The sequence below is a fragment of the Poecilia mexicana genome, unplaced genomic scaffold (genome assembly GCF_051168715.1).
Source record: "Poecilia mexicana isolate PSO_F unplaced genomic scaffold, ASM5116871v1 scaffold_8, whole genome shotgun sequence".
Classification (NCBI taxonomy): Eukaryota; Metazoa; Chordata; class Actinopteri; order Cyprinodontiformes; family Poeciliidae; genus Poecilia; species Poecilia mexicana.
Window position 1 is genome coordinate 10,124,628 of NW_028263377.1, and position 24,311 is coordinate 10,148,938.

The 24,311-nt window shown below is 40.3% G+C and overlaps 1 protein-coding gene across 1 annotated transcript; it reads right to left on the reverse strand.

The window, feature by feature from the left end:
- cacng3b (calcium voltage-gated channel auxiliary subunit gamma 3b) lies at positions 1-22,530 on the reverse strand. The gene is made up of 5 exons (XM_088008394.1): positions 22,314-22,530; positions 15,095-15,190; positions 5,720-5,803; positions 2,496-2,636; positions 1-1,702 (listed from the first exon to the last, which is right to left on the reverse strand). The coding sequence occupies exons 1-5, from the start codon at positions 22,528-22,530 to the stop codon at positions 1,191-1,193; spliced, it is 1,050 nt and encodes a 349-aa protein (XP_087864520.1). The 3' UTR covers positions 1-1,190.
- Positions 22,531-24,311: the final 1,781 nt, after the last annotated feature.

Below are 24,311 nucleotides of genomic sequence, written 5' to 3' on the forward strand. Positions count from 1 at the left end.
TTTTTTTTTTTTTTGTTTATTTTTATTTTGGCACTGCCTTAATGTATACTTCACAGCTCAGCGGTCTCCCTTACACTGACTCCATCCCTCAGGTTACCCTGAAATAATAACATCCAGAAAACCTGACTATACTCTACAAGGAAGACAAAAGCTAAATCTACTGTCGCTTTAAGTACGGGGAAGGCAGAGTGGGAGGAGGGTGTCAGTGAGGTGAAGTATGGGGCCACACGGAAAGACATGGAAGGCGAAAGGTGATTTGTGAAGGCAGACAGACAGACAGAGTTCTGGTCGTCTGGAGTTTTTCTTTTTTTTAGGTAAAAAATAAAATAAAAATAACTCAAGAAGTGGCAGAAAAAACACAGCTGAGAGGAAGCACCAACGGATCGAACGTTAAGATTTGTTGAGTCGCCTTTTCCGCTCGCTCTCCAGGAGCCGATCTGCAGTCGGCCTCGGGGCAAATCTGGGAGTCATGGAATCGGCTCAATTCAGTTTCAGCTCAGTTTGAAGTCAGTTCATATGAAACAAGTAAACAAATGTAGAAATAATCACTTCGACAAATGTCAATGGCACAAATTTTCTTTTCTCTTCCAAACTCAGCCGGTCCGAAACTGAATTAAGCCTTGTGATAAGTTGAGCTTTCTCGCTATTTGATATCACATGTGGAAAGTTAACTGTTCCCCTCTACTGCTACCCAAAAGGGACAGGAGGAGAGAGGTGTGAAGGTCAAAGATTGCACGTTTTCTCTTCTCTTTTGTCTTCTTTTCAATTTCACATTAGTTGTGATTTGTCAGGAGAAGTCGTTCCAAACAACAGCTCTGCATGTCCTCTCCTCTTCCCCTTACAAATGTCAGAAAGTCAGTTTATGAACATGAAAATCATGAACCTAAATCGCTACGGCTGTCATTTATAAGCGGCTACGGATATAATTTTATAGGTGTACCAGGCGTACATGAATGTTGGGAAGAACTTCTCCATCAAAACCCACCCTGCTACACAACTAAGAAACTCTCAGAGCGCAAAGGATTCACAGTTCAAAGGCTAAAAATTTCACAGTTCACAGTCAGGGTTAATCAAGCCCCATCCCAATCCCCGCAACCCTTCATATTCCCATTTGTTTGCTTGGAATTCCACTGGATTTCTCCTCCTCCTCCTTGACACTCTGATTGGGCGATATCTACAGCCAGATTCCCTCAGACTGGTGTGGTCCTGCGGTTGGGGTCCTTGTTGTAGTCTTTAGTGAGCGTGCTGCTCTGGAGGAAATCCCTCTCCGAGTTGAGCAGCCCACCCATGCCGCTACCCGCTTTGCCGCCCGCATTGCCCGCTTCTCTCGGGTTCAGCGTGTACATGGGCATCTCGGAGGCGGCCGGTCCCGTGTAGCCGCCCTTCCCCAGCGGCGACGCGTCTCGGCTGGGGGCCTCGGAGGAGCGCATGCTGGAGCGGCGGCGGAATCGGTAGCGGTAGGAGGGGATGCGGCTGAAGGCGGACTTCTTTATGAGCTCGGTGCGGGACTTGGCGCGCAGCTTGCGGTGCTTCTCGATGAACATGTGCACCGCCAGCACGCCCACCATTTCCGCCATTATGAAGGAGAGGGCGCCAAAGTAGAAGGACCAGCCGTACGAATAGGACTTCTTGCTGTCACTTTGACCTGGGTCTCCAGAATTGGCTGAGATGTAGACGATAATTCCAATAATGTTGCTGAGGCCTGGGAGAAACACAACAATAAACAGAAGTTTGAACTTTATGACGTCAAAATGTCATGCAATCGAGCAGGTTCCATCACAGTTGTACGGCACATTTGATCAAAATAAATCCCTCATTTCAGGTCTGTGGTGGAGCTGAAGGCTTGTGGAGGAATCGATTTTACCCGTTTCTCCTCTCAGTAAAAGCAGGCATTAGATCTCAGAATTAGGCAATAAAACCTTCTTCAAAAGGCCTTCCAGAGACAGACACAGTGCTGATAAATGTTAGATATTCATCATAAAACTTAAATTTACCCTTTAGCAGTAGAATAAAATTACTAGTCATTTGTAAGCAGGAACCAGTTTGATTAATTTTTTTTTTTTTGTAATCTGATCTTGTTGATTGTAAATAATCCTGAGAAATGTACAAATCTAAGGTTTTCTAATAACAGAGCTAATTCTCGGTTTGAGAGTGTTGAAGAAGTCATTAATTTGGGTCAGTTATTTTATTCTTAGCGCTGTAGCCAAGACGGCTTTCCACAAAACCTGCATGCAGCGTGTACTGACGGGATCACGCATAAAGTGTGAAATTACCTGTCAGAAAGGGCAACGTGTCGCATTTGCGACCGCGGACATCCTGTGACTGTTAAACAGTGGGGCAGAGTCGGTGAAATGTGTCCTTTAACAATGCTTATCCTGCTTTTATCTCTTTGCATCGCGCCGCGGATGACAGGTAAAACGCCACGCTCCTACGCTGAAAGAGGAGCGAGGACGCTGGCTGTAGCAAGCAGAGGTAGACGCACGGCGATGACTAACCTGCAGATACGAAGAAGATTCCTGCGCTGAGGATGACATTGTGTCTGCTCCGGTAAAACTCACTGGCAGCCACACAAAGCCCCCCCAGGAACAACAGACCAACACTCATGATGGGGAAGATACTGGAGGCGCGAACGGCACCTGCATGCACAGAAGAAACAGGAAGAAGGGTTGAGTCACACACACTCACACACAAGAAAATATTTGATTTGAAATGTTTATTTTTGACCTGATTTGAGCAAATTGCAGATTGCTTGCAGCGTTTTGGAAACATTATCAGAAACAATGTTAAGATGTTGGAGTTTATATTTAAAACATACATCAACATATTCAAGCTGCACAATTATATTTAGTAAATTCTTAATTTAATAATTGATTGTTCTATTTATTATTCTGACAATCAATTAAACAGTTAGACAAAAAACTGGCACTTTCTGCAAATTTTTCATTCAGCATTTTAAGCTTGTTCTGTAATATTAGAAGAACATTAAAAATGACAAATAAACACATAATTCAAATGTTAATGCCTGGAAAGCAGTAACACAGCAATCCTTTGGTGCACTTTTGAACATTTGTAGTAAAGGTAGCATCTGCAGCTAAAAAAAAAAAAACCTCGTTTGAAAAGCTCGGTCCTTTCTGCTTGACTTAACATCAATACAGTGCAGGGCTGATCTGTTGAATTTGTTTTGGATTAACTGATTAATAATCAGAGCTTAATTACAGGGGCTTAATGGAATACTTTTTTTTTTTTTTTTTTTTACAAGATTTGAACAAGCTGAAGCTAAAACTATGCCACTTCAGGAGTTCTGGGGTAAGACATATTTACAGACAAAGAAGCTTCTTTTTTAATCTTAAATGTAAAATTTATATTTTATTGTTTGGTTGTGGCCTGATTACGGCTCTGAATTTGTTGTTTTTTCATCAAATTGTTTTTTTTTTTGAGTATGCGTACTCTTAATTAGCGATTAATCATTTACCAAATTAGTTAACAATTACTTCAATAATAAATCAATCATGATTAATCTGATTAATTGCTGCAGGCCTAGTTTGATGATACGTGATGCGGTCTCTCTTCACTGCCACGTGTTTCCATTTTATCCTTCTTTTGCACAACTGAAAAGAAAAACTTGGGGAATTTTTCAGTATTTATACCCTTTAAGTACAGTAGTGTTGAAATTTTATCATTCTTTCCTTTAAGGAGTTGAACTTCCCTCTCAGAACAATACCACTCAAGTCTGCATTCGAACATGACGGTCACAGACTCGGTTTAAATTCACTATGCTCGGAAACTGCACCACTTAGAGCATGCACTCAAGACACACATGTTGCAGCATGTCGATGCACGCCCGACTGCGCCTGAATTCAGAACATGTTGATGCATTTGGAGGCCTCGCATCCAGAGAGGAGGCGAGAGAGAGACAGAGAGAGAGGGAGAGAGAGATGGATGGGGAGGGAAAAGATGGCCAAAAAACTCAGACAGATGGAGTCACACTGACATATGCACACTGAAATAATGAACAACAGAGAGGGTGAATATGAAAGTGAGGCTGCAGCAGGGGTGAAAATCGAGAGCCCCCATATGTGCGCTCGACGTGATCACAGAGAAGGATGGCTGTAGACAGTTTGTTATGTGGGAATCGTTCAGATGTGCATGTGCATCTCCTGCGCACGTGTGTCAGAGTCGTCGAGTTTCGAAGCACATCTAGATTTATTAACATTTATTTAAAGGATTTTATAATTATTTTCAGCATTATTGACCTCTGGAATAACAGCAAACAAAGCCCCGCCTATGTGGCCCACAACCCTGGGCTGTATGTAATGCTGGTCACTGGGTCCCAGCTTCTTATTGGCTGATCCACTCTGAGTCCTGTGGGCTAATTGGCTGCCTCGGGGGGACGTTGCTCTTTGCTTAGTGGAGCATTGAAAACGAGACTCGGGCTGAATCCCTTTTTTTTTCTCTTTTCTTTTGTTTGTGCTTTCTGCTATTTCATGATACCTGTGAAACACATCGCATGCTCACACTTTACTACATAGATCCTGGTGCTCAAATGTAAAGACTGAGTCTCTGTTTTAGTAAAAGTTGCACATCTCATTTGGTGTTTTAAAAATGGACATGGAGAAGCTCTAGTAGATATTTAGGGGTTGAGTCTGGGGGAACGATTGACTATTTCTCCTGTTAAATACCCAGAATGTTATAAATGTAAAGGTAAATGACTTAGCAAAGCATTTCTTTCTTTCTTTCTTTCTTTTTTTTTTTTTACCCCAAAAAGCCTCTTACCTGTCATATTCTTCACTACAGGCATGAGAGAGACGGGAAGCAGGAGGCAGACAAACTATTACATCTGGTATAGACAAGATTTAAGAAGATATGAATATGCAGATGACGATAGGCCAGGCAATTTACAGTCCCAGTCACATTTGCCAGGCACCCCTGGTAAAGATATGCAAAAAACCTTAAAACAAATTCATCTTTTATTACAGGATTTATGACTTAGGTTCTTTGGACCAGCATTTCATCTTAAAGTTGCAGGACGCAGAGCCCTGCTGTAAGTCATTCGAAGTCCTTTTTCATTCACGGTTCTCTTTTGCTCGTCTCACTGGTTTAGTAGGATTTAGGGTGTGGGGGAAAAAAAATATCTCTCTGCTGACTGGTCCAAGGGTCTGTTTACCTCTAGAGTTGAAACGATTTTAATTAAAAGTGTGCTAAAGAGTTAATGGTGCCATATAGTTTGTCAAGGTTCCCAAGGCCTTTGGAAGACAAACAGGCTCACAGCCTTACAGATCATGAGGTGCTTCTCAACATAATAATCCATAACAACCTTAGAATAAATAAAATAGATGACGCGATTGCATTATTGTTCCAGCTTTTGTTGGGGTTTCAATAACTGTGCCAACGTTTCATATGTTAACACTGATTATTTCTGATGTAAGCATATTCATATCAAATGTTTGTTTCTAGAATTGCCAGCGTTAAATCACACTACTTCTTAAAACGTGTGTGCATGTCTTGAGAAGATGCATGTTTTACTTTATGTAATACAGCGGTCACCAGAGATCAATGTATTATTGAATGTATTATTGACACATACAGAATCCAGAGATAAATCCTTTCAGTAAGGGATGATATGAAAAACTGGTGGAGTTCCTGTATCGTCACGGTTTGATCTAAATCCTTCTCAGTTTTTGTTGCATTATCACAGCGAAGTCAGGAGTGGGTTACTCACGTAGGAGGTATTCAGCTGCGTCCGCCTCGTAGTCTGCGTCCTCTGGGAAGTGATCGATCTTCTTGCATACGCCTCTGAATGTTCCTGCGGGAAACAACACGAGTCAGTTTGGATCGACGTTCCTTCATAAAACGGTGATCCTCGATTGCAAGCACAAACACGAGATCGGCTTTGGCAAGTGTGTGATGTGTTTTTTTTTTGTTGTTTTTTTTTAGCTAATTGTGAAAGTAAATTGTTGATGAATCCTTTGTCAAATAAATGACATACATAAAAAACGAGCTCCAGCTAAATGCAGTCTAAGTGTGATTAAAAAACACATCGACTGGCTTTGTAGCAGCAACGCGCGAGTCTCTTAAGATTTGCTATGAGGTTCACTTTGTGTTGCTGTGCACGGCCACGTGGTTATGTCACCTGGTCAGACTATGAAACGAAGCAAGCAACCTCTCAGTTTATCCAGGCCAAGTTTCAAGCAGAAAAGGATAATTGTTAATCTTTACGCCCAAAAACAAATGGGATGCGCAACGTATCAGAAATTTACCGCTTTTGTAATATTGCTTCAAGCAGTTTGCATATTCCAAGCGACTGTTTGGACTACAAGTGGCATCAGTTGAGGCTCTCTGTGCCTGTAATATTTGGTGGCTCTTGTTTAGTGTGGCATGAAAACTTTAGAGGGTAAAGAGGAAGCAAAGTCATGAAGGGTTAGGTCATAAAAACTACTCTAAGCTTTGACAATGTCCAAGAGCTCTGTTCGTTTCCAGGAAACAGTCGCCCACCTGACCTGCCAGGTTGCAAAAGGGGAGGATTAATCAGAAAAACCAACAAACTTATTTTGATCAGATGAGATCCAAATTGAACTTACAGACGCAGCACGCTGAGCACAGCCCTACGACGAAACGTGGCGGTGGACGGATCATGTTTTTCTCGAATTACAGGAGTGCAGGTAAAAGTAAACGGGAAGATGGATGGAGCTAAATACAGGACAAATACTGGAAGAAAAATGAGACTCTTTGGGAAGACTTGGAAAACTGCTGTTTGGAAACACGTTACTTTCAATCTGACAGTTTTATCTTTCAGCAAATAAGAATAGGAAAAATAATGAAAGTCTTGCAGCTGTAATTCTAACTAAAAGTAGTTCTACTCTCTAAAGTATTGGCCAAGCAGAGCTGAATAAAAATACATGCTACACGTTTCAGATTTTTAATGTAAGAAATGTTGAAAGCATGTCTTCTTCTTCTTCTTCTCCTGGGTTGCCACTCAATCAAACTAAATTCTGGTCAAATACATTGACGTTTATAGCACTTTCTACACTAATTAAGTCAATTGTCACATAAATGTTGGTGCTGGCATCACTTAAGAATTAGTTTACATTCGGGTTTCAACCTTACAAAACACATTCTGCTAGAGAGGAGCAGCTCATATAATTACGTGGTCTTATTTTATGGTTTGGTGAGGGTACAAGCGTGCGTTGAGATGGAGCTAAAAATGATTAAAAACATGACCTAAAAGTCATAATTGGAAGAAAATTGTGAGGTCAGCCAGAATTGTAATCGCTAATAAAAACTAGAGGGGAAAAAACAAACAAACCACACAACACGGGACAATCGAGGCAGAGAAACTGCAGATGACAGAAGACAGAGCTGGAGCAATCAGGCTGTTTACAGGAAACACTAATGAAAAGCCTTATCAGACCAAGAACGCTGGCACACACACACACACACGCACACACACACACACACACACAAAGTTACCACATTAAGGACAAAAACATACAGTCACTTAACAGGCGTCAGGAATGGAAAACCAAGCTCGTTAACATGATGCATGACCATCATCAATCACGCGTGTAAGTTAAAGTCTTCTGCGGCTACATTTCTCTCTCTCTCTCTCTCTGTGTGTGTGTGTTTGTTTGTGTCATATTAAATCGGATGCAGTCTCCTGCGAGCACGCCATGTGTCGCGCGGAGTGACTCATCCTCATCCCCAACCCTTTGCACGCATCCACCAGCGTTCCTGGTGTGTGTGTGCGTGTGTGTGTGTGCCTCTGGAAGTGTGTTTGTATGTGCCATGCAGATGTGTAACTACCTCTGGCGTGCATCCTCCCACCCATCATTCAGCCCCATTCACACATGGTCAACACCACAGGGGCAATGAAAGAGAGTGGGATGGAGGAAGGATGAAGCCGACAGAGAGATGAAGAGAGAGAGAGAAAGAGGAAGGGCTGGCTGAAAGAGGCTTGATGGTAAAATGGCACAGGGGAATCAGAGAGAAAAGAGGGAATAGAGGCTGGCAATGAACAAATGAATGACTAAACCTAATGGCTTTTTTGCACTTGAAGACGACCCCAGCACCCACACTCAGAGAAAAATATTCGCAAATTGATTCATCCCGGCACTCGCACTTAAGGATTAGAAAGTAACCTCCGACTCTTTTCAAAACTCGATTTGAAGAGAAATAACTTTTTTTTTTTTTTTTTTTTTACAGGAATCAAGGTCTGTTTAGCCAGACGTTAATGGATGCGCCATTCACTCCGGCGTCTGAATGCGAGCGTAAGCATAGTGCCGCTCCTAATTCACAGCTCTTTCATCTTTTCATTAGCGTTTTTTTTCTCCTTCTCTTCTGTTTAAAGTGCAGCGACCCATGATCTCAGAGGAACATTTAAAACGATATTCATATCTAGAGACTAAAGGTCTTGCTGTATACTTACACTCCAAATGAAGTGGTTGCCATGGCTACATATACTTAAAGCTGATTTCCAGTCCCTCCTTCCCTCGACTTTGCTCTCTGTTAGGTATGACTGTGATCTGGTACGAGGAGAAGGAGATTTTCAGTTTTAAAAGTATACTAAAAAAAAAACAAACAAAAAAAAACACCCCTGCTGTTTTAGGGCAGACAGTGAGAGTGGTGATTTAGTCGAAACAGCAGAAAATAATTAAAGTGATAAAGAATGATCTATTTTTAAAAAAATGGAAATTGCTTTTAATAGAGAGTAAGTTCATCACTCGAGAGTCAGCTAACTTTTAACATAACTTCAGGGGACTAATGATGAAAAAAATAAGGACGGATCTGACCAGAAAAAAACAGATTCCTGTGCAAAAGTTGGCATATTGAGAAATCTGGAAATTTGTAGACATTAATTCATCTATTCTTACTGCTTATTGGCTGAGATCAGGTCACAGCAGTTGAAGGTCATGGAGGAAAACCCTGGAAAATCCAACTCCAAAAATTATTAGTATTGGTGTGTTGCTTGGCATTTTAACCAGGTTTGAGTTTTGAATTACAGAACATTCAGTCAAAAGCCAAAATGATGAATAAAATATGAAATTCAAGATGCGATGCAGTAAATCAAAGAATAATTAAAAGTTCCTGAAAGTACGAACTAAAACGTGACTCCACTTATTTTATAGTAACTGTTATGAGCTCCTTTTGGTAGCTAATAGTGTATATATTTTTGCAAGTGCAAAAAAGATCAGTTTATCTTAAGTAGCTTTGCACATTGTCAGCAATGCATGTGGAGGCTGAGAAAATCACAAAGCGATGGTGCATAGCAATATTGCAGACCAGGCATCCACTAAAAACCATGAGAAGCACTTTTATCCTTCAGAGTAAAGGTCTGCTCCTTTACCAGTAACTTTATTTTACAAAATAAGAAATATGTTATTTTTAAAGAATAATGTCTGACATTACATTTTTAAGAGTTTTCACAATAAAAGCACTGGACTTCTGAGAAGGTTACAGCAAAGAAGTAAAAAATATCCAGTGAATGTCGGTGCTCTGGAGAAAAATGGGCATTTTAAGGTGAGAAAATGGCCAGACTGACTTTAGTTACCCATTCAGAGCACATATCTGGGGTTTTGGGTTGGTAGTTAATAAATAATGACATAATGGAGTCAGTGGAGTGTGATTTACTACACCTGAGGTGAGCAACAATTTTAGAAGTTCTTAAAAAGAACTGCTTCTTTACACATTAAATGACAAAGAGTTGGAGTTGATTTAGATTTGATCGAACACAAATGATTTGCACGCTTAAATTCACTCTTGTATAGTACCTAAGTGAACATAAATACTGTTTATCTATGACATGAATGAATGAATATGTAATTGGTAGTAGTAGTATGTGTGGAAGACCCCAACTATTCCCCCAGATGGTAAGATTAATTTCATCTGAGTACAAAGCAGTCAGACCTGCCAGGTGTCAGGGAAACGTGTTATTTATTACTCCTGCCTTTTAAAATAACAGATGTTCATCACATGGTTTTGATGGACTGGATACAGAACACCCCAACACAGCTAAATATCGATGAAACACACACATGAACTGACTGGTCACTTTATTAAATACACCTGTCCAGCTGCGTGTAATCTGAAGAATCTTAGCAGCCACTAATTGGCAGTGAATCAGAGCGCGCATTTAGGCATCTGGAAGTGTGAAAAACCAACTTTGGAGAAACTTTGCATAGCACAAATTTTAGCAGCAGCATTCATTTCGGTCTGAATTTGGAGTAAATCATCATAGAACGCATCCATCTTGTAACATTTAGCATAATTGAGCATCGTTTGAATGTGGCAGCCTTCTTGCTGACTGCGTCTATTCCATTTTTCTGCAGTAGGATAACGTACCACAAAGCCCAAGTCATCTAAAACTGATTTCTGTTCTTCAGTGAGAGTCGATGAATCTCAATCCAACAGCTAACTGCAGCTAATTGAAGGAAAATGATCAATATGTAATGAAAATAAAATTAGTCTCAGAATAAATCCATGGGGGAAACCCCAGGTGAGCATAAAACAGGACGTCTGGTCCCTAAGATTCAGGTATCACTCAACATTTTTAATGGCTTCATCAGTAAAAGATCATCTGGATCATTTAAGTAAGAGCGCTTTGGTTGGTTGTATATGAAGCCCATTTAAACTTAACACCAACACTTTCATTTACGACCAGAACAACTTTAACTTCAACTTACCATAAGAAATTTCTTTACACGTTTTCAAAAAAAAAAAAGATAGAAATTTATATTGTATAAAATAAGTGCAAAACAAAGGTATCCCAACAGAAAAAAAAACAGTTCTCTGTCTTTTTATCCTGCAGTTAGCATCCTCCACAACCAATTGATTTTCCATTTATTGAAAGTTTATAAGTTTATCCAGCTCTGGTTTGGTGAAAGGTTAATTTGTTTTGTACCAGGTATGTTACGCCACAAACATCCTTACAAGAACAAAATGTTAAAGACAGAAAAAGAAAGATAAAAAAAAACTCCCAGCATTGCCGTCTGTCAAATCCCTTCCTCTCCTGTTGAGAAAGCAAAGTCTGTGTAGGTACATGTGAGTCACGTATTTGTCGGCTCCCTAATATGTTTTTGTTGAGCAATCTCCGAATGCTTTATCAGCAAGTGAGTCAGCTGTTGTCACACAGATTTACGTCAAGTGTCATAACCTGTCAAATACCTTTTGACCACTAAACAGATCTGCATGCACACACAGACAGCAGGAGCCCCTAAAACCAGCAGATAAAACTGGATGAAACGTGTTGGGAAAGATTCAGGCGTTTTAACGTCTCTCATCTGATTTGTCAGACTTTTCTAAGAAGTTTATCGAGATCAAATCAGTTATTTGGAAGTCTGAAAAAGCTGTGAGGCACTGAAATTGGCTTGTGAAAGAAAAACCTCTGAGCTCGGACTTACTTAATATGTGAGGTTAAGATATTAAAATCAGCATTCAACTTTTCTCTGAAGGCCAATCTCCATTTTACTTTCAATAGATGAATAAAATCATTAAAACTGGTGCACAAAATTGCTCTTTTCAGGACAGTTGAGGGGACTACTTTATATTTTTTGTCTTCCACATGTCATTACTTGCTCTGACTTTGCATTTTCTCCCTTTCAGGCTCATTTCCTGTGCTTCTGCAGCCGTTAGCTGCATGCACATGTACCGGTTTGTGAACTCACACTCAAAGCTCTTAGGTCTCTCAAGTTGTCAAACCCAGTTGGCTACGATCCCCCCCCCTCGCTCTTCAGGAAGTTGTGCTAGACTATTTAAAACCAAATCCAAAAACCATTAAGGCTCTTCAGAAATGTTCTGGCTTTTCCTACACGAGTGACCCAATTCTTTCTATTTCCACAGCCCCAAGTTCTGGCTCTCACACTGATAGACTAACTTGTTTTTTTTTTCCGAGATCAGCTGGCCAGTATTGTAAAGCGCTCATGAAGTCATCTGCAGTTTGTTTTTAATGTGTCAATAAATTAAGCTGATGATAATAGGGCTTCTGTTTGCAGGGGATACTGAGATCAAAAGTAATCTGTGAAGTTAAACTGTCTCCCTGAACAGCAGTCCTTCACAATAATTCACAGATAAACAGCCGGAGGGCCTCATGTTTGCTGGATGAGATGTTTGCACTGACTTAATGTTTACTTAGGTTGTGGAAAAGTGAATTTGTTCTATGATAGAGATTTCTGCTGAGACTGACATAACTCCAGTCTCAGCCACATACATCCAGACGCGCTCACATCCGTACACCGATAACATGTAGAAACTAACCAACAGCGTTCCGTCGCACGTCAGGACTGTGGCTACATAAAATAAGCAAAACATGCAAAGGCAATTTCCCACATTAGTTGAGGTAAATTCACATTTTCCTCACTCCTCACTTGCTCGTGTGGACTTTCAGCTCTTTCTGCAACATTTTTTCAAATCTGATATCCAAAGTAATCTCCAAAAAATGATTTTATTGTATACCGTTACGAGGATCAGGATAACTTGATATGTAGCAGTGGAACAAACTGCAAAGACCTCAAGCTGGACTGTTGTCTACAACTGACAGTCTTCATGTTTTATATGTTCCCTGAGTTCAACCTACGTCGATCAAAACCTCCGCAGAATGTCATAATGGGCTAAGAAGGTAATTCAGCCATTTCAGTTACATCTAAAACATACAAGACACCATGACTCGATGACCGGATTTGGACACCGTTGTTGTCGTGGTTGATCTGCAACATCTCCAGTTTTCTGAAACTTGCAAATAAGTTTTGCCACAGTGCCATGTGATGCCCGTTCCACGTTTTCTGTTAAAGTTTTGTGCAACCGTCCGACCGCTTCCCGATCCAGCCATCAGTTTAATTTCAATTCTTTGCTCTTTTGTCAAACACATCTTCTTGGGAATCTGAAATATAAAAGAAATATACATTTTACATTCTCCTATGTATGGAAACTTATGGCCCACCCTGCATGTAAAGGATAAAGTCCACTCATCAAACTGATAATAGCCTCCAAACAGGACTATAAAGTTTCCACTTTACAAAAAGATTCGAGCATACTCAGCAGCAGGCCTAAAAAGGCAGATTTGTCTAGTCTCTAACGTTCATTAACTGTATTTAGTAATTAATAATAATTGTTTTTAGACATTTATTAGTGTTTCCTAATAAATATGCCAAATTTTATAGTGCAGAACATTAAAGTCTCTTAATATGTTGTTGTCGTCTCCGTTTTAATTTTTCTCTCCTTTCAGCTTTTATCCAACAAATCAAGAATGTTGCATTAATGTTCTTAAAATGTCCCTTTAACAAACATAAACGAGATGCAGCTCTTGACGTAAAATACAAATTCATTTTATTTTAAACTTTAAGAACTTTTATATGTATTTTTTTGTAGAGGCAAAGCATTTTTTTTTGTTTTACCAGCTATGACTCTAAGTCTTTTTGTGATGTAACAAACACTCAAAATAACTCATAAAATAGTGCCTTGAAACAAGGTTAAAAAGGAGACAAACAAAAACAGCACTGTTAGCCGAGACACCCCATGACCAACTAGCCAAGAGGTGCCAGATGTTCGTCCTTGATCTATCTCGCTCTCACAAACAAGCAGCATGTGCGCAGAATAGTCAAACTGTTGGGACGGCCACTGACTAAAGCGCCACAGGTCACCGTTTGAATTGCTTTGCAGGGCAGTGGAGGCTTATCTGCAAATCCATGCAGCCATCACTGAAATATCTTAAAATGTTAAAAGGCTGTTCTGGTTTCAGATTTCATTAAATGGAGAATAAAAGATGGCAGAAAAATCAATGGAGCAATTGTGCATACAGTCAGATTGAGCTGGTCAGCGAAGTGGTCAGAAATATAGTGAGAGCTGCTGCCTTTTTAAACTCAAGCAGCTGCTCGTTTGAAAGCCTTTAACCCTTTTATGCATGAATTATGATCCTTTATGGCAGGATTTTTTTTCCAAATTTTTTTTTATTTTCTTAAGGCATAAAAAAAAGGTTGGAAAAAATTTTTGTAACCTAAAAAACTTTAGATGATCAATTGTGATTTTCTCCAAATACAAAGTTGTTATTTTAAAAATACATCAGTAGTATTGCTCTTTAGGGGTTATCTGATGTCACAATATGTTTTTATACCTGCAAAAGACGTCTACAGTAGAAGGAGGGACCGGGTCGGTCGGCCATATTGGATTTAACAAAAATAATTTCTTGCACTTGCAGCTGATGGCCAATAGTTGATAGTATATTTTATGATGCATTAGTGTCCACTTTAGTGGTCTGTGTGCATTTATAACATAAAAATCCACAAGAAGCACAAGAAAATGGCTTTTAGACAGCTGTCCACTGTAGTGACCATTGATGAAACCCACTTTAAAGGCTTCTGATATCTGATGGGAAAGTTTTCAGTCTGTCATCTGGAAACCCAAAGGCTGGAAAAACTACAAACCCAGAAAAACATTTCCATCTGGCCTTCATGCAACAATTGCAAAAATAAAGCTACATAAACGGCCCTCCAAGCTTTTATGTCCCATTTGGATTTTCATTTTTTAACATGTTGAAACCTTTATGCTTTTCACTCCATAGCAAAACTTCTCACGAGTTTGTTTTGATCTATGACATAAAATTGTAATTAGATACAGTCTAGTTTCCAATAGTTGTGTTTTTCTGTTAAAAAGTTCAATGGGTGTAAATGCTTTTGCTTACTCTTGGTTTCTGCCAAGCAAATTAAGATTTAAAAGCCTCAAAGTTGACAAATTTATACAACTTATTATGTGTTTAACCCTAAACAGAATAAGTTCTGTTTAGGGTTAAACAGAGATTGAGAGATCTTTAATACTTTTTTAACAAATGTCGATTGCTGTGTTTGTGCATTTTTGTTGTTGTGAGGACAACCTTCCCCACTCAGGCTGCCCTCAATCAGTTGACTTGTTTTACAAAAGCTGGAAGCATGTGGCCACATGCATTCAAAATTGAAATGGCTTTACGAGCCAGATAAGAGAAGAGACGAGAAGGGAGTGAGCAAGCGACAGGAAAGAAAGTCGAAAAGCAGAGCAAATTGGACTGCTTGTTTCCTCAGAGTGCCTCTGACAGCTCAGTCTGGGTGACTGTGCCACTTTCTCTCTGCTCCTCTACCTCTCTCGCTCTCCCTGATTACCTCTTTGCGAGTGAAGGAGAACGGGGGAGAGGGAAGGAGAGGTGGGGGGAAGGGACTAGTTTCCACGGTGATGCCTGATGAAAGAGAACGAGGAAGGTTGTGCTCAGCTGCGCACCTCTTCCTTTTCTCTCTCCTTTCCCCTTTTTCATTCTCAAACAGCAGGTCCTCCCTCTCTTCCGCTTCCTCAAAAACCCCTCTTTCTGTTCGTGTTTCAGTTCTTCTCATTAGCTCTTCTCCTAACATTTAGAAAACATCCACTCGCTCCATTCAAGTCCCCTGCCTCGTCTCTTCTGAGTTGCTATCGGATTAATAAACGCTTGTTCCAGTTGTTAAGGAAGCTACATGGACAAGAGACCGGTCTACATCACGCTGTTGTAAAATGTCACATTTCCAAACGATGGGAACGCGCCTGCATTCTTTAGGGAGTCCAGAGTTGGGAAGCTGTCTGTTGTTTCATCCAGCAGCCGGGGGCACTGTCATGAGGCACACTGACTAAAATGCTAATCGAGAATTAGAATGCTATTAAACCAAACCACGGTGCCACAGAGACAAAAAATATCCTGAGGCTATGAGTAGATGAAGTCCCTCTGCACTGGTGTACTTTGTTCACCAGTGCTTGACCTTCACTGTGCTGAATGATTAATGTTCACAGTGTAGCACTGAATCAGTTTTCAGTTAATTCCTTTAAATCATAATTTACGCCGACATTTTTCAATGTATTTAAAGTTTAAATTAGTATTCAAATATCCCGGTCTAATCTGATTGTAACATTATTTAATCTCATGCAACATTGTGCAAATGCTCTGTCTGCACTGATGAAGATTCACCTCGACCTTGCATGGTGTTGGAAATTAAAACAGCCCTACTTTCTGATTAATTTGGCAATTAATTGTGTGACCTCTTGAATGCACTCACAAATATGAAATTTCTTTGGCAGACATTCAGTTGATTAGTTTGGCAGACACTCAGTTCTGGGCGAGAGGTGGGGGTCACCCTGGACAGGTCGCCAGTCTGTCGCAGGGCAACACAGAGACAAACAACCATGCATACACACACTCACACCTAGGGGCAATTTGGAGAGGCCAATTAACCTGATAGTCATGTTTTTGGACTGTGGGAGGAAACCGGAGAACCCGGAGAAAACCCACGCATGCACAGGGAGAACATGCAAACTCCATGCAGAAAGACCGGGGCCGGGAATCGAACCCTTGCTGCAAGGCAACAGCTCTACCAACTGCGCCACTGTGCAGCCCACTCCACAATCAGTTGAAACAATATGTTTTACAAACTTTTCCAGTTTTACATTTGTTAGGAGAATAAAACCATTATGTATGTTTACTAGATGATAAAAGAGTAGGGCATCCAAACATTTGCCTCAGATTAAAACGTTGTTAGTTGCCCTAACAGAGGCTTACATCTCACAGGAATCTCAGTGCTTGTCGACACCTGACTTTGAAGGTAGAGGGGGGAAAAAATTCTCTCTTAGTATTCTGGCAGTTTGCTCGTGCAAATATTTCTTGGTAATATTAACCGAGCTAAAACGAGAAGCGTTTGCTCTATTTTATGGTCGGACAATGAGAAAAAAGGTGTTTTTTTTTTTCCTTTTTACTATAAATGTAAAAATCTCGTTTTCTTTTCCGTCTCCCTTTCAGTCATTATCATGAGTCTGGTCACCATTTAAACTTTTTGTGTACCTGGATCATACTTGGTTCTTTACTTTGACTCTTCAGCTGTTTCCCCAACTCCCTCCACCTCCTACCCAGCAAATGATGAATATTCGCCAGACTATCCCTGCAGCACCGCATGAAGCTTAAAGAGCTATTATCTATCTCTCACTAAACCATCCTTGCACCTCTTCTATCTTCATGCCAGTGCCCCTTGCTGTCAGGTGACACTGAAACACTCCATTTCTTTAACTGCCTGCTTCTTTATGTTGTTTTTCTTTTCACTGGTGACGACGTTCATCGGATCCGTTTCTTTGCTTTCTGAGCTCTTCTTAATCTCTATCACAAGAAAATGTTAGGTTGGGAACAGTGTGGCCCCTGGAGATTCACTAGAAACTGAGGGCATGCATATCTCATCCATCACTTTTCGCCCACTTCCCTTCTCCACCCCCTTTCCCCTGCTTCATTCATGAACATTCCAGTTTCTCTTCATTCATGTTTTCACCCCCTCCCCTCCCAACGCTGCCCTCGTTTTTTTTTTTTCCACAACACCTCAGCACACCTGCAGAGACAACCATTTACTGCTGCAAGAGATTTCACAATGACCACATGCTGTTACCTGGCAAAATAACTGCACACATTTACAGCCATTAAACACAACAAATCCATATAAATAATTTCTGCAAGTCTAAGTGATTATCTAAACATGCTTGTTATTTGTGGGTATAAAGCAGCCATTTTCGTGTGTTTTTAAAGAAATACTTCTATACAAATTTAGGAAATTCTTATTATATAAAGCTGCCAAGCTAAGAAAAAAAAAGTAGCCTCTTGGTTTTAACTGAGCAAACGGCAAACAGATATGAGGGTCCTACTGAATAATTACTGCATCTGTCAGATAGAAATAAATTATGTGACCTTAACTGATGCAATGAGTAGCTTCTCATCTCTTAAACAGCCAAGTCAAAAGATACATCCATGGTCGTGGAAAATATGTTACTTTACTTAAGAAGAGTCAAATCATTGGCATCATGCAGAGAAAACATCCAAGGAGATTACAGAAACCACTAAAATTGGGTTAAGAACTGTCCAACGCAATATTAAAAAGAGGCAGGAAAGACGGAAACCATCGTCTTCTAAGAAATGTGGTTGAAAAAAAATGATGAATGTTTGGGAGTGAATAGCTGTTCAGTCATAAGAGAACCACTAATCAGTGAAGCAAACCAGATAATAAGCATCATTTTGCGAAGATTAAACTCTTATTTTTTTTATTTGTTTAATTTGTTAATCCTAGAAACAAAACAAAACAGAAAGCGTAGAAAAGACCCAGTCATGATCCAGTTTCAATTTTCTGGTAGAGTCCAACAGGTTTTTATTGAAATGCTGTATTTTTGATACAAATTCAACGTAACAGAACCTCCACTATAGCTACCAGTGGTCATGTGTTTTACCACATATTGATAATTTGCTTCAAAATTTGGAGCATAAGCCCAATGTTGTCCATCTCTTAAGATGTAAGGTAAATAGAGTTAAACTGAGTTAGCACATTTATACATTGAGAAAAAGTGATGTGTGGCCCCTGTGGGTAGAAAGCCTAAAGACATAACAGAGCGTGGTCAATGTTCTGCAGCTAGATGTGTAAACGTGAGCAAATGTACATCTACATGTCTCTCTGCATTTCTCGCTGGTGCGTCTGTGCATGTGTGTGCATGACATTGTGCTGACATTGAATTAACTTTCTGCACAGCTCTAACTCAGCTCTGCTTATATGGTGGCTTGGGGATATCCCAAATTTTCCTCAATTTATTCATGCAGATACAAGGATGTGCATTTGAATTTACGCATGTGTGTGTATATAGGTGTGTGTCAGTGTTGAATGTAAATGAGTGTGTTCCTTTAAAGCTTTGTACCTGCACCATCTGGCCATATAATAGCCTTCTTTGCCCCCCAGAATGAGGCGGTTATGCTTGGCAGTGACTTTCATGCTGATCCAAGAAAGGGATGACACTGGAGAGGCATGCCAAATATTAAAATATTAAACTTAAACATTTTGCAGAAGAGCTGCAGGACTGAAAAATGTAAACATTTTAGCTGTGAGTCTCAAAAAGTGATAAATAATTGCATCTGTCCTTAAAGGAAGTTTATTAAAGTTCTATTTGTTTGCTCTAAAATGTAACAATAAACTAGTCACTTCGTCTTTTGCTCTTATTTCAGTTTAGTTCAGTTTATTTAAATGGCATGCCAAGACGACATTCTAAAGTTGTACTAAACTACAGCAGAGCAAGTTTAAAAACGAAACTCATGTCAAATGTGTAAAATAAGAAAATAAATATTTAAAATCACCAGATAGCAATGGAAACCCATGACCTGAAAGAAAGTCACGTGTCTCCAAGAAGAACGTAAAAACAAGAATGCAGTCAACATCTACCGCTGATTACCACCAATATCGTTATTAAATTAGAAATTAAAATGTGTGTTTCTCTGCTGGTTAGAGACTTATACAATTCTTGGTTTGTGCACAACACAGAAGCGAAATACCAAATAGCTGTGAGGTTAAGGAGATTTCTTTTTCGCAAATTTCTAACATATCAACCTGTCCTCTACTGCTTTTGATGGGTGGCGCTGTTAATGTAAAAAGTATAATTTAGGCAGTATGAAAATGCAATACATACGCATAAATACAAGACAAAAAAAAAAAGTTAAAGTGGAAAAAAAAAAAGCTTTTACACAACCCAGAAATTCGTTTGCACTTTGTTCCTGAGATTTTCTTTTGATTTAAGTTGGTTTTGATCATTATGTCTTCAGGGTTTCTAAAAGTTTTTTGACTCAGAAGGCAAAAGTTTTTTATGGACTTTTATGGATGTGTTTTTAGTCTCACGTATTGAAAGAAAAGTGCATCTATTCCAGATCAAAGGTACGTAAACACCACGGGTTTTAAAATGAGAAAAAGTCAGAGTCAAGCGATGCAACTGACAAGAAAACACCACTTCACTATAAATTAAGCGAAGCAACGATGCAATCAGGATGGCTTTGGGCATCCCCCTTTAATTTTCAAACCATCAATTATCTTATTGGGATTTTATGTGATATACCAACACAAAATGGAGCATAGTTGAGAAGTAAAAGAAAAAATTAAAATACTTTTTCAGATAAAAATGTAAAAATGTGTCATCTGCACATTTTGGTCTGAACTGAATTGGCCTATACCAGTCCTTTGTAACTCTGGCTGCACGTTTAGCAAAACCTCCACCCCAGTTTTAAATGTTTGGCACATTTACTTCCAGGATTGTCCTGGAACCATTATGCTAAAGTAAAGCATAATTCAACATAATACTGCCAACACCATGTTTACATTTTGCAAATAGATCAGAAAACTTTTATTTTGATCTAATTTCACCAGAGTTCCTTTTCCATACGGTTGGTGTGTCCCCTTCATGTTCTTCTCCAAACTCTTTTACAACTGTAACATGACTAATAATTGTTCTATCAACAGAATCTCACAAAAAACCAAGACATGTATATATTTTAGAAAATGGTCGTGTCCATCAGTTTAACAGAAAAACAGCAGATTTTGATACGGCTCTCATTTTTATTTCTATTACAAGATTCAGTTGACTTTCATTACGAAACAAAATAATTGCCAGTAAGGTCATTGGCATCAAGCTGCCCGATTTGTCTCAAGTCTCTTGTGACATTGTCCGCTGTCCTGAGCAACCACTGAACAGAGAAATTTGAGCTCCGACCCTCTGACAGAAGATTCAAATTGCCAAAGGCAAGGACTAAGCGGATTAAAAACTCCCTAAAGCTATCATTTAGTTACACAATAAAACTGACTTGTTTTCAAATATAACACTGAAGCTTGATGTACAAAGACAACTTGTGACATTATTTCAGTTTGTGACGTTACTATGATTTAGTGTTTTTACTGGCGAGGCTGTGAATGTGTATTTTATTAATTTCCCTGCTCATAGCTCATTCCAACTGAGCTACGATTCTCTGCAGCCCCTCCAGTTACAACAGGCCTCTTGGCTGCTTCTCTGGTCAGCGCTCCCTTTGCTCACCCTGAACACTTAGCTGCACAACTATGTCTTGATGTCTCCATTATCAATTGACAAATTCAACAGCGCTATAGGATATTTAAAGGTTGGGAAATTGTTTTGCAACCTAATAGTACTTTACCAGTTTCTCTGGTCTATCTGCTGTGTTTCTTGATTTTCATAACGTTGTCTGTTCACTGACAATTAAGTAAATGTTCTTGTCCAGTAACAATTTCATGTTGGATAATGCATCTAAAGAACATCTGTTTAGTAAAACATAAGATCTACACTACAATGTGCATTTATTTTGTCTAAAAGTGAAAGTTTCTTTGTTGTCTAAATCAGGTTTTTAGAATTTTATAAGGCTTTTTAGAAGACATGGATAGTGATATAGTGGCATAAACTGGAATTAAACTCAGGACTTCTGTTCTACAAGCATACACTGTTCACCTGTTGAGCTACACAAGAGAGTCCAATAGTTTTACTGCCCATCCTGTGGAACGCCTTTTTAAGCAAATAAAAATGTAACTTTATTCTTAATATGCGTTGGAGACATCCTGTCAGTGCTATGAGGGTGATATAAAAGGCATAGATCTGTTGTCAATATATGAGAGTGATGTGGTTCTGATTGGAAATCACCATTCAAGCTCTAGATTTCTTTTTTTAAACAAATTGATATATTTCCCAGAATATCACAATAGTTAGGTTTCTGTTATTAGCATTTAACTAAGATTGAAGGCAAACCAAACCTTTGTGATTTTCTTAAGCATAAAATTATGTATAGTTTTCTTTCCACTTGATTAACGGCTTCTTTGGATTAAATAAACGACAATAAAAATATATTTAAGTATGTGGTTGCAATGTGGCAAGGTTCCAGGACATCAACACTTTTGTAAGAGGAAGTCATTGAATGAAATTTCTGAAAATGATTTCCCATTCAAGACAAGGAAATTTGTCTCCTTGCCAGAGTGGATCTAGAAATGTAGGATTACTCAAGTCAGAAATACAAAACAAAAGGCAATGGGTTACAACTTCCTGTGTTGGTATGCTGTGTTCAACAGTTGTTTGCTCCATTCACACCAATGTCATTCAGCCTACGATCTGTTTGGAGGGAAAGCTGCTTGACTCCCTTTTTTTTTTTTTTTTTTTTTTTTAAATAAATAAATAAATAAAAGAAACATGCAGATCCACGTCCCGCTCAGTTATGCCTCTGGTCAATGGCACTCCTGTCTCAGTCCCGAGGAATGCCAGCTTTAACTCCCGGGAAGGGATTTCCAAGTTCCCGATAACAGGCTGAGCTCGCGTTCGTGAAGGCAGAATGACACCGACTCTCTTCTGGTATCGCAATGTACGGAAAAAGGTGTCTGCTTGCGTGTTAGAGCTGAGAGCTGCACATGAACGCACCGACATACCCATGCACACGCGCACACAGAGAGAGACAGCTTGGACCGCGAGACAGCCAGCCAGCAGCCAGTCAGTCAGTCAGACTGATCACGTACCTTCCAGACAGCAGGTTCGCCAGAGGCCGGAGTGCGTCATCACCTCCTCGTTCTTGCGGCTCGTGTCGTTGTCGCCGCTGCTCTTCACGCGGCAGACCCCGCGCGAGTACAGCCAGTAGTCCGTGCCGACGGCGATGGTCATGAGGCTGAAGGCGGCGAACGCGCCCACCGTCGTCACGAGCATCTGGACGCCGCGGTCACACATCAGCATCTTCATATAGGCGGCTCCTTGGGTGCCTTATTCCTTCTCCTCCGCTTCTTCTTCTTTTTATTATAGATTCAGCCTTTAATTTTCCTAATTTCGAGACTTGAAGAGTCAAAGAGAGGAGCAGGGGGCAGACAGGCACTTGAAAACTGAAAAATTATTAAATATTTGGCGAGCATATGGAGGAAAATAGCAGCTTCGGGAAGGTGGGAGGCTGGATGAAGCGACCACCGGTTGTCCCCAACAGCTCGACACTGCCCACACTCACTCAGAGCGGAGGGTGATGCCACATCCCGCCTCTCCTGGCCTCATATGTCCCAGTTAATATATTTTTAAGCCTTCTTTATTTCTGTCGCTCGTCTTTCTAAATAACTCGCCTTTGTAGGACAAAATGCCAGTTTTCTAAACAGTTTTCGCCCCTATCTCACCTCTGGGTTTCCTCCTTCGACCATGTCGCTTTAAGCAGATCAAAATCCCATTCCTTAGATGAGGGCGACCTGTAGGCTATCCATGGTGGGTTTATTGACTCGTCGACATATTTTTTTTCTCCTCTTCCATGTCAAAAGCCACCACAAGTCGTCCAAACCCGCGTATGCAAAACGTTTAGTGTTAGACACCAAGAAATCATCGACTGTCCAGGATGCAGGCTGCTAGGATGGAAAACGGGTAAAACGCTATTCAAGTTGGACTGGTCCGTAACAAGCCTGAGCCAGTTGTGCCCGTTGGTACAAATGGAAAAAAGAGAAAAGAAGAAGAAGGAAAAAAAAAAGATAGCGGTTGCCTCCCCCTTGTTCTCCTCCTCCTCTTCATCCCCATCCTCCTCCTCCTCCTCTCTGTCCAACCAACTCAAACTAAAATTAACCGCGCGTGCCTCCAAACTCCGCCCGCGGCAGCACTGATCGGCGCGGATTGGGCGCGCGGAAAAGCAGCGCATGCCAGGAGCCAATCGCAAACCTCCGTTCTGCTTTGGGTCCCGCCCACCGCCGCAACTCTGGCTGTATAAGAAGCATGAAGGTCCGCCTGTTACAGAGATCTCAAGAGAAGATATATCTGGAGGGTAACACAAACATTTTCACAACACAAAAGGGTGTAAATTAAATAATTATACAGACAATGATTTAAATGTGCCACTAACAAAACTTCAAAATAAATACATCTTCATATATAAATAGAGAAAATTATGTTTTCAGGGCTTGTGTGTTGGCCAGAAGGAATGTGTTTTTTCTGGTTACAGGAGCAAATGCAGAGTGGCTATGGAGAGGTGCTTTTTGTCAGCCTCAAGGAAACTCTGGCAAACCATCTGATGACTCATTAGGAATACTAGGGGACAACACCCAGGACTGGGGACCCAATCAGGTGGTGGAAAGAGCCCTTTGAGGTACTCCTCAGGATGGGGGAAGACTCTGGAATGCAGGGAACAAGCAAGTCCATCACTGGAGCAGAGGTTGTTGATACCTTTAAAACATTGCCCAGCTGAAAATTACAGGAGATGATGAGATTTTTCCCAAAACTCTGACCGCAGTGGACTTTGATGGGTTATCATTGATGTCTCTTGACCTCTCTTCAGGGATCGCTACACTTGTGGTGTGACAGACTTGGGTCCCAGTATCAAAGATTGGGGATCAAGGAATGCTTTCCAAATATCACACTTTTTAACCGTTATGGGAAAATCCACTATGAGGTGTAGAAAGTGAACTCCTAACCTCTAAGAGTCAGATGAATAGGTTTTCATCCAGGCCATGCAACAGTGGGCCGGATATTTACTCTGACAGCTGTTGAGGGGAAAATGAGAG

Bases quoted from the DNA above. Each gene is read 5' to 3' on its own strand.
- cacng3b (XM_088008394.1), bottom strand. From the start codon at position 22,530: ATGAAGATGCTGATGTGTGACCGCGGCGTCCAGATGCTCGTGACGACG. The intron at 5,804-15,094 runs GTAGAGGAGCAG...TGTTTCCCGCAG, and splicing joins AATCAGGGAGAGCGAGAGAG to GAACATTCAGAGGCGTATGC. The intron at 1,703-2,495 runs GTTAGTCATCGC...TGTTTCTCCCAG, and splicing joins AATCTTCTTCGTATCTGCAG to GCCTCAGCAACATTATTGGA.